The following is a 15,913-nucleotide window of genomic DNA, read 5'->3' as shown; positions in this document are numbered from 1 at the left end:
GCTACAATTATTTGATTTGTCGCTCATTATTGTTACACCGAATTCCGGTTCATTTATTCGTTTTTTAATTTAGTTAATAGAAGTGCGGATGTATTACTTTTGCAAGTGTTATCTCATAAGCGAAAAAATACATTTTCAATATGGATCTTAAAATGAAAATTACTTTTTGAACTAAATCGGTAGATTTCAGATTCACGGTTTACATTTTAAGGTTTTTAATTGTCTCAAGTAGTTAGCATCAACAAATTTCAGAAAATTCTTGTTTCAATTTTGTTTTTCTAAATTCTCAAACAAGCAGATTTCCGGAGAACGAACCATGTACGGAAAAATTTCAGGACACAGAAGATCTGCTTATATCACTCTCTTGAAAAGGGGTAATGCGATTTGAAGTATATTTCACTGACGTCTAAAAGAAAAACTCGTGCCTGCCTCGCGAGAGCTTCCTGAAGCAAATAATTAATGTCCGAGCGCGGGCCAGAGCAGAGACGCGTATTTACGAGCCGAAAGAGGCTTTTAATTTTCATCGTTTTCAAAAAGTTTATTAATAAGATATTATGCCTCGAAGTTGCAAAAGTGTAAATATAAAACTTTGGTTTGTCGTCGTCGCGTCCTCGCGCCCCCCGCAGTCTTGCTTCGCGAAAGCTTTTCCGATTAATTATTCACTGGAAACGATGAAATACGCGCGTTGAATTATTTTTTCATTCCATAATTATAGATGACCTCATAAGATCCCGTTGAAAAAGTGACAGTTTATAAATACGTACTTACTTCACTACGTGAAAAAAGAAATCAGTTCCTCGCATCCGTTGCATAACTTAGACAATATCCAAAGGAAACTAATTAAAGCATTGATAATGTAGAGCAATAATGAGACTGGATAAATTTCGTAACGATATAAAAAAAAATTGATTCGACTTTGTTGTCTCTCTGTGCGTTGCGCAACCAACAACAGTACAGGCTGCCGCTGCTGCTGCTCCTGCTAAGCCCGTTAGCGGCAATCACTGCCAGTGCCGCTTCTGCTGCTGCTGCTGCTTCGTCGAGCGGCAAATCCGTCGTCGAGGGCTGGCCGATTAAGACGGCGACGATGACGCGACGCGGCAAGTCGTCGCTGCCGAGCGGCGCACAATACCTCAGCCAGGATCCGGTCTCGGGCGCTTATCAGTACGGCTACTCCGGGCCGCACCACGCCAAATCCGAGTCGAGCTACAATGGAATCACTCGCGGAGGTCAGTGCCGATTCTCAATATATAATGATAATTTTTTCATCCTCCTTTATGCACGCGTACACGCGCGGCTGGGTGAAATTTATCATTCGACCGCAGTGGTTTCGAGAGAAAAAAAAATCCAAGCTGTTATTGTTATTATTATTATCATCCTTATTATAAAGCTCTTTTGTGCGCGTGGCAGTGTCGACGATGTTTGATAAGGATTTATACCCGCGAGTGCACAGTCGTAAAGAGTGCGCGCGGGCGGTATCGTAAATGTACTAACGGATGAGTTTACAATAATTGAAGTACACTCGGCATTTATCAATTAATTATAAATAACGATGTTCAACACCCGCCTATTAATTACAGCCGTGGGAGTCCGTTTGCATTTTGCTCTTTTCATAATGCGTTGAAAAGTACCTCTATACAAACTCTGTATCTCTCTTTCTCTCTCTTGCGTGCCAAATTACTCGTTATTAACGTCAATGAGCTTTATACTCGAGGCGCGCGTAATACGTAAAATATAATTGCTTTAAATATTGGCAAAAAAATTTATTTACAACGCGAATGGTATAGTACTTGTTGTGGGAGAGGTTGTAATATTTTTCGAACATTCATTCAATTTTGTTTGTCTTATGAGATTTTCTATACTTTCAATTAGTTTTCAGTAATACTTCAAAGATAAGGGTAATGATATTTAATGATGATATCCGTATTTTTAAATATTGTATAGTATCTTGAGTTAGCAAAACAGTTGCAACAAGTGCAAAAAAAGAAATCATTAAAAATAATCATAATCATAATCAATCTTCTATAAATGATTATCCTAGTCTGTTAAAATTTTTTGTAATACGAGTAAAAGTAATAGAAATATAGTCATTTATATATCTACCTCTTTCTGTAAAAATCTTTAAACGTGCTTCTAAAACAAGAGCTTCTTTTTAGACCATGTACACGTAACTATAGACATTTTTATATCGATTTTTTCGACACTTTTTATAATATTTTTATGTATTATTTTATTAGATAGTGACTCCGAGATTACTTACGATTAATATTTTTCTGCGAAAATGATATTTTTCATTCTTGAATCCATATTTACATGAAATGTTTGAAATTCAGAATAATTCAAAAATTTTCATTTCACAACTTTGAGAATCGTTTTAAATATCGTTTAAAATATTACCACTGTTACCACAGGAAACTCTTCACTTGTAAATTGTTGAATATTAGCAATAACCATGTATTTTAGAAAAATTCCAAATTCAAAAAGTGAAGGTCCCGAAAACATTAATAAAACATTAATAAAATTGAACGAAATATAAAACTTGAAACGATGACTTGAAATAATGCATTTGATCATTAGAATAATTTGCATCGGATGAGCTAAATAGTCATTACTTGCAAAGTTTTTTTAATCAACTACTCATTTCCTGCGTGTAGAGTAGGAGTCAGTTGAAGAGATTAGCAGGCAAAACGTAAGATTAATTCTTGTTTCAAACCAATGATTTCTTAATGGCACACCCTTAGGAAGTAAGAACATGAAAAATATTGGTCTTTCACGTGAAAAATTCACATAGGTTTTTTCTAATAAAAAAATTAATAATATTTGGAAATGATTTATTATTCAATAAGAATTTGAAAGATACTTATATGAAAGATTGTCTAAATTACGTGACGTACTCTATAACGAGACTTTGTTTTATACACATGCCTCGGAAGAAATTATAAGCTTGTACGGTTGGCTTCGACCATGTACTACATTTATGTGGATGTTTAGGGTACCTTTTTGTCCAAATGATTTGTGACAAATGTCACATTCAAACGGTTTTTTACGTTCATGTACTGAATTTATGTGAGATTTAAGGTCACCTTTACGTCCACATGATTTGTGGCCAATATCACACTCGAAGATTTTGCTACGAAGATGTACTGCATTTATATGAACATTAAGGTTACCTTTTTGTCCAAATGATTTTTGACAAGTGTCACAAGCGAAGGGTTTTTTGCGATCATGTACTGACTGTATATGAATTTTGAGGTCACTTTTTTGACCAAATGATTTGTGACAAATACTACACTCGTAGGATTTACTACGATCGTGTACTGCGTTTATGTGCTTATTGAGATTATGCTGGTATCCAAATGATTTATGACACATCTTACATTCAAAAGATTTTATACGTTCATGTATTGCACTTGTGTGAGCTGTGACGTGACTTTTTCGTTCAAATAATATTTGACAAATGTCACATTCATATTGTCTGCTGTTGTTTGTCGTAATAATATGTTCTTTTAGACTCACCTTAGTGTCATACGTTTTTTGATAAAAATTTGGCTTATGAGACATGGTTTGAGTTGTTTTTTTGTACATTTTCACTGGCCTGAATTCATCAAGCTTTATTGGGGAATTTTCTTGGATTTGACAGTTACGATCATAATCGAATTCTTTGTTTGTAATCATGAGATCTTTACCGTTTAAGTAATTTGTCTGAATTTGATTTTCTATTTTTACAATTGGTGGATAACTTTGATGTTCACTTTTGCAAGTGGTTGATGATAACGGCTTCAATTCAAGTTTAACATCTTTGCACTCGAAATCAATGAATATATTTTCATTCAAATAATTTGTTTGTTGTTGTTTTTCTACTTTTACGATAGTTTGTAAATTTAGATCCTCAGATTTGCAGATTTTTGTCAACAGAGATGTTGGTACCGCTTGAACATTTTTGCACTCAAAATCTACGATTATTTTTTCATTTGTATTTTCCTGTATTAGGCGAGCGGGAGGTTGCCAAAAAGTCGCTTAGAAAGGGGACATACCGACCACGGAGAGGGGAGTGGGTAAACGACATGATTCCTTACGTATTTTTCGTCGCTGAATCCGAATATGAAATTTATTTTACTCTAAAATGACAGCGTCATGGAGAAAAACGCGATTTTCATGAAAATCGCGGTATAATGAATTTCTCATTTTTTCGAGTTCAACTCGCTGTAACTTTTTTTGTAGTAAATATTTTTTGATGAAATTTTAACAGCATATTCTAGCACTCAAAAGGAAGAAAATAGCGTCAAGCAGGTGTCGAAAAGTTTATTAGAACCGAAGATATGATTTTTTGAACATAAAAAACGCGAATTCATGAATTCTTAACTTCGGATTAAAAAGTTGAGTGACGAAATTTCGAAATTCAAAATATAAACTTCACAGCACTAAAATATATAGTATAAGGAAGTTTTTGGTAAAATTTGAGATCAAAATATCAATTAGGGAAGAAATGGCAAGAGTTTCAATATTAGCGCACCGAGCGCGCGCTCGCCGCGCGTGCAGCGCAGCAGCCGCCTCGCCGGCTAGCGTTGCGCGTTGGCCCGTGTAATGGTGCATACAGTTTAATAATTAATATATGAAATCCATTTAATTGTTTTTATTGAACATATGGTCAAATCTCAAAATAAAATTCCGTTTCGTTAACAAAAAAAGGTGAAATTTTTTTTTGCGTGCCCAGTGGCCCGGACCCCCGCAAATTCTTCATAGGACCTCCAGGAGTGAAAAAAAACGCGTGAACATGAAATTTGTAAATAGTTAGTTTTTTTTGGGTCACTTTTGTGTTTTAGATGCCGAAAAGCCATCTTTTCACGCAAATACGACTTATTGCTCGATTTCCAAGTCGTTGAAAAAGTATAAAAAATCATCTAAAAATTTTAACTGACCACTGTATTCGATAGGAAATTTCCTCAGCTTTCCGATGGTACTATTTGATTTTCCGAAATATCCAAATTTCACCACGAAAATCGCCATCAAACATTGAGGGCTAAATATGTCGAAAAATGTAGTACGGAAAAAGTGCTTTCTATGGCTTATTTTTGATTTTTCCTTGGGAAAATGAAATTAATCGGAAAATCCAACTGCACCATGAGAAAGCTGAGGAAATTTCCTATCGAATACAGTGGTCAGTTAAAATTTTTAGATGATTTTTTATACTTTTTCAACGACTTGGAAATCGAGCAATAAGTCGTATTTGCGTGAAAAGATGGCTTTTCGGCATCTAAAACACAAAAGTGACCCAAAAAAAACTAACTATTTACAAATTTCATGTTCACGCGTTTTTTTTCACTCCTGGAGGTCCTATGAAGAATTTGCGGGGGTCCGGGCCACTGGGCACGCAAAAAAAAATTTCACCTTTTTTTGTTAACGAAACGGAATTTTATTTTGAGATTTGACCATATGTTCAATAAAAACAATTAAATGGATTTCATATATTAATTATTAAACTGTATGCACCATTACACGGGCCAACGCGCAACGCTAGCCGGCGAGGCGGCTGCTGCGCTGCACGCGCGGCGAGCGCGCGCTCGGTGCGCTAATATTGAAACTCTTGCCATTTCTTCCCTAATTGATATTTTGATCTCAAATTTTACCAAAAACTTCCTTATACTATATATTTTAGTGCTGTGAAGTTTATATTTTGAATTTCGAAATTTCGTCACTCAACTTTTTAATCCGAAGTTAAGAATTCATGAATTCGCGTTTTTTATGTTCAAAAAATCATATCTTCGGTTCTAATAAACTTTTCGACACCTGCTTGACGCTATTTTCTTCCTTTTGAGTGCTAGAATATGCTGTTAAAATTTCATCAAAAAATATTTACTACAAAAAAAGTTACAGCGAGTTGAACTCGAAAAAATGAGAAATTCATTATACCGCGATTTTCATGAAAATCGCGTTTTTCTCCATGACGCTGTCATTTTAGAGTAAAATAAATTTCATATTCGGATTCAGCGACGAAAAATACGTAAGGAATCATGTCGTTTACCCACTCCCCTCTCCGTGGTCGGTCAACCCTGTTTTTTGGGTAACCTCCCGCTCGCCTATATCTTCATATCCTGATACGCGTGACTGGCCTAAAATTAAAATCATGTAATAGTTTTTGATAGTTGAAAAATGGGAAATGATTCAAATCATTGAACTCACTGTATAAGTTTCAAATTTTTCAACTTTGCAAGAGTCTACCAAGTCGAAATTATAATCGTCGTCCGCATTTGTCCAAGAGTTTTCTGGCTCTTGTTTTACTCTGAGGAATAATGAAGTTTGATAAAGCGATCGATCCAAAAAATACGAAGGGAATAAATAAAAAATGTTATACCTAACTATATCCTCTTTACTTTCCATCACTAGTTTTTATTGTATAAAATCACTGTGAATTTTCAAGATTAGCACTGAGAAAATATTCGAGGTTATAAGCCTCGAGTAGCCAACATTATATCTCATATACACTTTTAAGAAGATATTATTTGTAAACACTTCTTAGTGCAGGAATTTAGCTCTTTGCCAGCGACTAAACTCACTACTGGTTTATTCGCGTGGAGACCCCGTGGTTGTGATAACTCCTTGGCGATGTCTTCCCCCTCTACGGTCGGTTGCCCGTAGATAGTAAATATATACACCGAAATTGTAATGAAAATGTCATTCATTCAGGCGCATAATTCGTTTGCGCGTCGTAAGATATATGAGGAGAAACATCCACACAAAAGAGAAATATATCTCTGAATCCACACCTGTGCAGTAAATAAAGGGATTCGTTGCGCACGCGATATAAAGAATGAAATTCAATAAGTCATTCTAGCTGCAGTTAATATCAAAATATTTACGGCTGTCGCATTGATGATTTTATAAAATTTATGTTTCGCTATTTGTATTAAAACCAATAAACGATGTAACGTTTGTCTTAATCATGCTTACCTAGGTCACTCAAGTCACCTCCACCTGCTCACCCTCAGGGGTTGAAAAAATTTATCAAAAAAAAGATTGACCTCGTGCATAGTTCTGAGAGAGTCATTGAACTTCATAGGGTATCGATCTACTTAAGCTATAGGGATCGATCTTCTTGAGCTTGGTATTAAGCTATTTGAGCTTTGTGTTAAGCGATGTGAAATAGCTGAGACTGTGTCCAATCCAATTGGGTCAGGCCCGACTAGCTGATCAGGCCCCGCATATTCTCTTAATTTTAATAATGGAAATTAAAATACCAACTCCTATTTTTGACAATGGAAGTGAAAGATCTAACACAGCCCTAAACATGTTTTTTTAACAAGAGTCGGGCCAGTCGAAGGCTCGTGCTGCAGCCTCTTGTTTTATACCGATAAAAATACCAAATTGTAGCACGGAAAAAGTATAAAATTATCACAGGAACCCGCATATTCAAAAGAGCATTCCGCAATCCCTTATCACGAAATTTTACATAACGCATAATCATGTCTCTTTCTGCACAGGCTACTCTTACGTGGATGCCAACGGCCTGCTGCAGACGGTCTCGTACACGGCCGACGCGGAGAACGGCTTTCGGGTCAGGGCGAGCAATCTGCCCTCGTCTCAGCTGCTGGAGCAACGGCAGCAGCATCAGCCGGCGTTGCGCGACGCGCCCGAGGTCGCGCTGACCAAGCGCCGACACATGGAGCAGCTGCATTACGCCGAGACTCGCCGAGCCGGTTCCGCCTGGAAAGCCGCTTACGAGCTCGAGCAACAGCCCAGTAGACGAGCCTACGAGCAGTCACCGCAGAAACAGACGTTCGGTCGGCGTCGAAGTGCCTCGGCCGCTGCCTTCGTCGCTAGGCCCCCGACGAGCGTCAGCAGGCCCGAAGCTCGGCGTATAAGCAGCCCCAGCCAACAGCAATACCATCATCATCAACAGCAGCAGCAGCAGCAGCAGCAGCATCAGCAGCAGCATTACTTTTACAGCTCGCCCACGCACGTGGTGGCGATGGCGCCGTCGCACATGTTTCACCACGGCCACCGCTACGTTCTGTCGTCGGCCGCTGCCTCGGAGATGCCTGCCTACGTGCCGCTACCGATGCCGGTGATCCACGGTGCGGCGAGCCACACGCAGGACGCCCTGGGCCAGTACGAGTACAGCTACACGGGCGACACCAGCGCCAAGATCGAGTCGCGCTCGATGGACGGCTCGACCCGCGGCGCCTACAGCTACATCGACGCCAACGGCCTGCTGCAGCAGGTGCGCTACGTCGCCGACAAGGACGGCTTCAGGGTGCTGGCGACCAATCTTCCGAGAGCTTGAGCCTGGCCCGGAGATAGATTTTTTTTTTTTTTCAATTTTATAAGCTGGACGATGCGATCCGACCAGGTTGTCGTCCAAGCAATTACTTTTATTATTATTATTATTACGTATAACGGAGAATCGATAAGATGTACATAACACACACAATTGATATTTTATATTACTTAGAATTATTTAATTTTTTACATTACCTTATGCTTATTCTATTTTTCTCGTCTTATTGACAGACGGCACTCCGTAGACTTTTGAAAATAGTTCGATACTTTTCCTCGTTATCGAATGAAATGAACATTGAAAAAAACTTTTATTGTACGTTTTACAATTACAGTCATCGATGCAGTCGCACTGTACGTTAAAATTAGTCTTTAATGCCTTATAATTATTTTTATATACAAATAAATAATTTAAATACAATTTTAATTCTTGAATTTTTGAAAATTTAACTCCTCCATGTTTCCATAGTATTTACCTTTATCGTATGATAAAAATTAAACTATAGTTGCGATTAACGTACGAACTTTTGACATCCGAGAAAAAATATTTACTCGGCATTCGTTTGAACACGAAAAGAAATATCACGCTGGAATTTAACTTGGAAATTGAAAAAAACTAACGGTCAAATGTATAATTATGAAGTAAAATGTTTCTAGGCCGATCACGTAGTTATCATTTGAATATTATTTTTATTAAAGAAAAAAAAAGAAAGATCGCCTTAAGAAATTGCCCCAAATGCGCTAAAAGTCAAAAGCTCAAAATAAACGAAGCGGAAAGTTAAAATTGAAAGTATATAAAATAGTTAAAGGAGGGGGGTGGCAGTAAAGAAAAAAAAGGAAGAAAGAAAGAAGGAAAGAAGAAGGAAGAAGAAGGAAAAGGTCGCGTCGCATCGTTTGAGAAAAGGTAGAGCGTACATATATAGGTGTATGCAGCGCACATACACACAAATATATATAATGAATGCTACGCGAGCTCTATGAGCTCTCTGTGTCTGTGTACGTGTGTGAGATATACTCTGCGGGGGAGTCGAGAGCGTGAATCGAATTCTCAAGTATATACGGACGTTTGAGAAAACCGCGCGCTCGGCTCGGGGCTCTCTCTTTCTCTGTGTTTCGCGTCGTCTCTCTATCTCTCTTACCTCTTTCACATTTTCTCTTTCTCTTTCTTTGGGTCTCCTTATCATTGATTTTCTTCAGTTCCTCATCCTATACTGCTTCCTCTTAAAGCCCCCCTACCCTCCTTCTCCTCCTCCTCTCTCTGTATAATGCCGACTTCTTTTTCTTTTCCCTTGAAAGTACGTTTCTCTGTCTCTCGTACGCTGCGCTGCGCTTTCTCATCGAAATTCGAGCTTTTTGGATTGACTGCGGCTCGCGGTTCATGTACATACATAGTCTCCGACTCGCTCTATAAGGATACATACGATGAATTTGTACACCAACGTATGCACATACACACACGCGGAAGGATAAATACAAATAAAAGAAGAAAAAAAAAGGGAGTCCGTCACGTAGCTCTCGCGTAGCTGTATCGACGTTATATACCTGCCATGTACTGCATCCCCGATAGTTTCAGATATATCTGGCAAATATAGGTATATACATTCGCCACTGCTGAGCTTCGCGTACACTTGCAACTTCGAACCTCGGTCCGTCGGTATATATATTAGCTACGTACTACTGCTGAGCGAGTCAGTGAGAGAGAGAGAGAGAGAGAGAGAGAAAAGTTTGTTCCTCGGGAGGCTGCTGCTGCTGCTGTTACTGCACGTCTTGAACTGACTCTGTGTGTCTGTGTGCGTGTATGTACTAACGTTGCAAAATTGCCAATCGATTCGCGCGCGCGCGCGCGTGTGAGCACACATACACAATCGTTCGCGTGTCTGTAATACATGGGCCAAATCATATGAACTATTATGATGTGTATTTCGAAGAGAAGAAACTTCCTCGGCTTTCCATTCGTCATATTCAAAATTTCAAAATAGCTCAAAAATTAAATAGTAGCGTAAAGATTAAAAATAAGCTTGATCGCATCTTTTTTAATGTCATATAAAATGTTCAATAATTAATACTGGAATTAGAAATAAATGTATCCACGTTCGTATCCTTGAATTGTCGTATAAAATTTCACGAATTAATTCCAGAAATTAACCCATCGAAACTAGAATGGTTGCTTTATCATCATTCAAACAGCCCCAATGCATCTTTAGTTGAAACCCAACAGAACAAACTTCCGTTTACACGAATTGATTCTCCCGATATGCAAGATGAAAATAACTGTTGTACATACATTCGTTGCCCATTAAAGACTATCAACTAATACTTCAAACGCAACGAAAACGTATTTAGTGAAACAAACGAAGATCTTTGCTCTCATATCAATAGGAATGATTCTTTCAAAACTTTCATAAATGCAGTTGCTTGCATATCTCAACATTTTTTCTCAAGAATAATGAAATAAAATCTTATAAAATTGAATTGTCACTCCCTGCAGAGTTTTTTATCTACTATTACATTTTTAGCGTGTATGGGAGCTAGTTGAAAAGGTTAGCATGCAGACCTTAGAATTAATTCTCGTTTCAAGACAAAGATTTTCTAATAGCATAGGTAACAAAATGTATTACAGTTGAAAATAATTTATTATTCATCAAGAAATTAAAAGATATTTATATTGAAGGTTGTATAAATTACGTGGCGTTCTCTATAAAAATTCTTTATTTCGAACAAATGTCTCGGTACACATCTCACATTTCTGAAATTTGTTAATTTATTTGCTGTAAAATTGTGTTTTTTGAGATCTCTCAATGATATGTAACAAATTTACATTTGAAAAGCTTGATTTCAGTGCGTACTGAGTTCATGTGATTACTTATGCTTTGCTGATATCTCAATGATTTTTGACAAATCTCACATTCAAAGGGTACGATTATGTACTGCATCAATGTGAATTTTGAGGGTACCTTTTTGTCCAAATGATTTCTGACTAATCTCACACTCGTAGGGCTTACTACAATCATGAATTGTACTTAGGTGAGTTTTGAGGTTACTCATGTATCGAAATGATTTGTCACAAATCTCACACTCTAAGGATTAGTTACGATTATGTACTGTATTTATGTGACCTTTTAATATATGCTGGTATGCAAATGATTTGTGACAAACCTCACACCCGAAAGGTTTGCTACGATTATGTATTGCATTGATATGAACTTTGAGGGTACTTTTTTGTCCAAATGATTTGTGACAAATATTACATTCGTAGGATTTACTACGATCATGTACTATGTTTATGTGTCTCTTGAGATTACTCGGGTATCCAAACGATTTGTGACAAATCTCACACTCAAAGGGTTTACTACAATCATGAACTGTACTTATGTGAGCTGAGACGTAACTTTTTCGTTCAAATGATTTTTGACAAGTGTCACATGCGAAGGGTTTTTTGCGATTATGTACTGTATTTATGTGACCTTTTAATATATACTGGTATGCAAATGATTTGTGACAAACCTCACACTCGAAAGGTTTACTATGATTATGTACTACATTGATATGAACTTTGAGGGTACTTTTTTGTCCAAACGATTTGTGACAAACCTCACACTCGTAGGATTTACTACGATCATGTACTGTGTTTATGTGCTTATTGAGATTATGCTGGTATCCAAATGATTTATGACAAATTCCACACTCAAAGGGTTTACTACGATCATGTACTACACTTATGTGTCTTTTAAGGTTTTCCTTTTGTCCAAATGATTTGTGACAAATTTCGCATTCGAAAGGTTTGATACGTTTATGTACTCCATTTATGTGTTTCTTGAGATCACTCGGGTATCCAAATGATTTTTGACAAATGTCACATTCGAAGGGTTTGCTACGTTCATGTATTCCATTTATGTGAAATTTGAGGGCATATCTGTATCCAAAAGATTTTTGACAAATTTCACATTCGAAGGCTTTAATACGGTTATGTACTACCATTATATGGTCTTTGAGATGACTTTTTCGTCTAAATGATTTTTGACAAATGTCACATTCGAAGGGTTGCTCCTGTTTATGTACCGACATAATGTGCCTTTTGAGGTTAAACTGGTCTCTAAATGCCTCATTACATATCTCACACTTAAAGGGTTTGATATGTGCTGCGTTAACATGAAGTTTTAGCTGACTTTGGAATATAAATGATTTACGACAAATTTCACATTTATATGGTCTGATGCTCTTGTGTGCCGTGTTAATATGTCTTTTTAGATTCCCTTTGAGTTTGAAAGTTTTTCGACACATTTTACACTCATAAGATAATTTGGTATGAGATGTCTTTTTAAATGATTTTCTCATCCTAGATTTACTACATTTTAATCTAAAATTGAGTGGTATATCGCAACTATCATCATGATTGAATTCTTGTTTTGCCAACGGATTTTTATCGTTCAAATAATTGGTCTGCAGTTGGTTTTCGATTTTCACAATTGTTGAATAACTTTGATACTCAGTTTTGCAGTTGGTTGTTAATAAAGACTTCGATTCAGGCTTAACATCTTTGCACTCGAAATCAATGAATATTTCATTCAAATAATTTGTTTGGTTTTTGTTTTCTATTTTCACAACTGGTGGATTACTTGGATCTTCAATTTTGCAGATTTTTTTCGAAAAAGATTTCGGTTCAGATTTAACATCTTTGCATTCAAATTCTACGAATATTTTTTGGTCCAACTTTTCTTGTAATTCCTTAACCTCTCTCGTGTGATTTGCCTATAATTAAAATTCTGGAATAGTTTTGGATATTGTAAAGACAAAATGTAATTAAAATCATTAAACTCACCGATGATTCAAATGTTTTAAAGGTTTTGACTTTACAAGAGTTCCTCGAATAAAAATTAAAATCATCGTCGGCTTCCGTCCAAGTAACGTTAGGTTCTTGTTTTACCCTAAGGAATAATAAAATTTGATGAAACGATCGCTTCAAAAAATAGGGACAAAAATGTAATACCTAATTATGCCCTCTTTACTTTCCATCACTTGTTTTATATGAAATCACTGTGAATTTTCACAAATTTTGTTGAGAAAATATTCGAGGTTATACGCCTCGAATAGCCAACACTATACCATATATTCGCTTTCACAGATATTATTTGTAAACACTAGCTTACTGCCGGAATTTAGCTTTTGCCAAAGACTCCGTGATGATGATGGCTCCTTGGCGATGTCTTCCCCCTCTACCGTCGGCTGTTCATAGATAGTAATTATATACACCGAAATTGTTATGAAAATGTCATTCATTCAGGCGCATAATTCGTTTACGCGAAATTAAATGAGTCATTTGAGCTGCAGGTAATAATAATTATATTTACGGCAGTCGCATTGATGAGTTTACAAAATTTAGGATTTGATTCAAGTGAAAATAGTTTCGACGAAGTGGTGAAACATTAAAATTTATGATTTGATCAAGTTCAATCTGGACTTTCATGTCAAAAAAATGCACAAACCCTCCTTACAGTGGCAACTAATATCATATCTTAATTCCTGTAACGTACATTCAAGTTTAACGGTGACAAAAATTTAAGAGTATTGGAAAACATAAAAAAAATGTCGATAAAAAGTCTAAAAAAGTAGCAAAAAAAACTGCGCGTAGCCGAAGGAGGACACTACTAGCTAGTTGGGTTTCAATTTCAGGCTCTGGGGGGTGTAACGTATTTTAATAATGTGACGATTACAATTAAGAGCAGGTAATTTTTTTTTTCAAAACATTCATTTTTTTCAAGGATATCAAGATCTCAGTGAAGAAATATTTGTTCTTCCATTATGATGTTATAACATGAAAAAAAAACAAACCATTTTACATGTAACCAGCATTTTACTAGCATTTGTACATAAAAATGGAAAATATCACATCTTCAGGGAGAAGCCAGTATATTAGCAGCGGTTGCTTCTGTGTGCTGCACTCTGTAAAAATGTACCACAGCCAGACACGCGCGAATCATTAGTGGTATACACGGGATCGGGCGACGTTGGAGAAAAGTAGGATAAATGTCTCGGGATCTCGAGCCTATTGCAACATGCCGACACCTTCGACGAAGTTTTATCACCTGTAGAAGAATTCAAACGTGTGTTTGTACACCTCGCGATGCTAAAAATAAGAACTTACAATGTAAAGACGCTGCTTTGTATTTGGCGCACCGTACTCCAATGTAATAAGATGTACAAGTTTCGCGTTTGGAAATCCATTATGCAGCTGCTAGAAAGAGAGAGAGAGAGAGAGAGAGAGAGAGAATATTTTATCTATATCGGAAGTGCACACACGAGAGCCAAAATGGAGTTACTGCTCCCGGCGACGAGAAGACAGTAAGATAGGTCGACAAGTTCATATATAGAAATCCATGTGCGGCTCTCATGAAATACTTATTAGACTTAAGGCGGGGATGATCCGAGAGAAAGAAAGAGACAGAGCGAGAGAGAGAGAGAGAGAGAGCGAGGAAAAGGGACAGCAAGAAAGGGAGTGAAAGAGATAACGGAGCAGCGAGTGGCACTAATAAAAAGGAGTGCGCGCAAGGGAGGAGGAAAAAAGATTATCAGCTTTCCCTTTTTTTCCCTTGCCTTTTTCGGATTATAAATTCAACATCCTTCTTTCCTCGCTCTCTCTCTCTCTTTCTTTCGTCTACTTGCCGGCGCTCGTTCTTCTTCTTAGATAATATATAATATATACCCGCGTGCCCTCTGCGAGTCTGCGGTACACAGAGCCGCGCTATCGCTGGCGTGTAACGGTCCTTACACACTACTCCTTTTTCAATCCCTTTTTTTTTAACCACGCCGCCGTTTTTTTTTTACTTTTTCAAAACCGACGAATCTATGTTAAATTGCTCGGCTTCTGTTCCCTTTTTTGCACTGCAGCAGCAGTAGCAGTAGCAGCAGCCGCCGCTGGGGCATGTAATATGCATTATACGATCGTCGTCCTAGTCGCGCAGTCGTGCCCCGTGTGCCGCTTGAAACTGAGCAAAATTTGAAGACCAAATATACGAGGTCGCAAAAAAGAATCCCAGAGCTCTTCCAGCTCGTTGTAATCCACTCGCATATTCTCTTTTTTTGGCGTTACACACAGTTCGCTCGAGCACATAATACTGCGCGGGAGCTGGTAAAAAAATGACACGCGTCTCAAGTAGTAATATCTAATTTTGATCGGACGTGACGTCACTACCAAAAATTTCCGTACAGCGCGCACTACTCGACTCGAAAACTCGCGCGAGTACATTCGTCACTGTAACGCATTGAAAATCGACAGATTAATCTCTCTCACCCTAGCTCGTGCTCTCTTTTTTTTTTTTTTTTAACGCGCCCCGCGTATACAACGAATTTCGTATTCATTCGATAAAGCCGAAGACAAAAAAGGTTTATACATACTGTATATAAATCGAAACTCGCTGCAGGAACGCGCGAGCGAGCGAGCGAGCGAAATAACTCGTGCAAAAAATGTACAACGCGGAGGAGCACGAGCAACTGCGCGCACAAAAAGTTTTTCCCTCTTCTTCCTTCTCTCGCCGCCGAGAGAGAAGAGATTTTCATACTCCCCGAGAAGTGAGTGCGCGCAAAAGCTGCTATACAGCTAGGAAATTCCAGAGGTCCGTTGCTGCTGCAGCATCAGCAGCTTTTA

At 37.6% G+C, this 15,913-nt stretch overlaps 2 protein-coding genes and 1 long non-coding RNA gene across 3 annotated transcripts; 1 reads left to right on the top strand and 2 right to left on the bottom strand.

The window, feature by feature from the left end:
• Nucleotides 1-1,028: 1,028 nt before the first annotated feature.
• Nucleotides 1,029-8,698, top strand: LOC106651784 (transcriptional regulator ovo-like). Its single transcript, XM_023459524.1, has 2 exons — nucleotides 1,029-1,226; nucleotides 7,476-8,698. The coding sequence occupies exons 1-2, from the start codon at nucleotides 1,085-1,087 to the stop codon at nucleotides 8,276-8,278; spliced, it is 945 nt and encodes a 314-aa protein (XP_023315292.1). The 5' UTR covers nucleotides 1,029-1,084; the 3' UTR covers nucleotides 8,279-8,698.
• On the bottom strand, nucleotides 6,024-6,527 carry LOC106651902. Its single transcript, XR_001339360.2, has 3 exons — nucleotides 6,350-6,527; nucleotides 6,178-6,277; nucleotides 6,024-6,107 (listed from the first exon to the last, which is right to left on the bottom strand). It is a non-coding gene; the product is annotated as an uncharacterized LOC106651902 (long non-coding RNA).
• Nucleotides 8,699-11,240: 2,542 nt separating the features above from the next.
• Nucleotides 11,241-13,414, bottom strand: LOC106651899 (zinc finger protein 708-like). The gene is made up of 3 exons (XM_014370595.2): nucleotides 13,259-13,414; nucleotides 13,091-13,196; nucleotides 11,241-13,020 (listed from the first exon to the last, which is right to left on the bottom strand). The coding sequence occupies exons 1-3, from the start codon at nucleotides 13,282-13,284 to the stop codon at nucleotides 11,356-11,358; spliced, it is 1,797 nt and encodes a 598-aa protein (XP_014226081.1). The 5' UTR covers nucleotides 13,285-13,414; the 3' UTR covers nucleotides 11,241-11,355.
• Between the last annotated feature and the right edge of the window lie 2,499 nt (nucleotides 13,415-15,913).

Source organism: Trichogramma pretiosum, unplaced genomic scaffold (assembly GCF_000599845.2).
Source record: "Trichogramma pretiosum strain Unisexual culture from Peru unplaced genomic scaffold, Tpre_2.0 scaffold124, whole genome shotgun sequence".
NCBI classification, from domain to species: Eukaryota; Metazoa; Arthropoda; class Insecta; order Hymenoptera; family Trichogrammatidae; genus Trichogramma; species Trichogramma pretiosum.
Note: the sequence above shows the minus strand (reverse complement) of the source record. Positions and strands in the feature narration are given on the sequence as shown.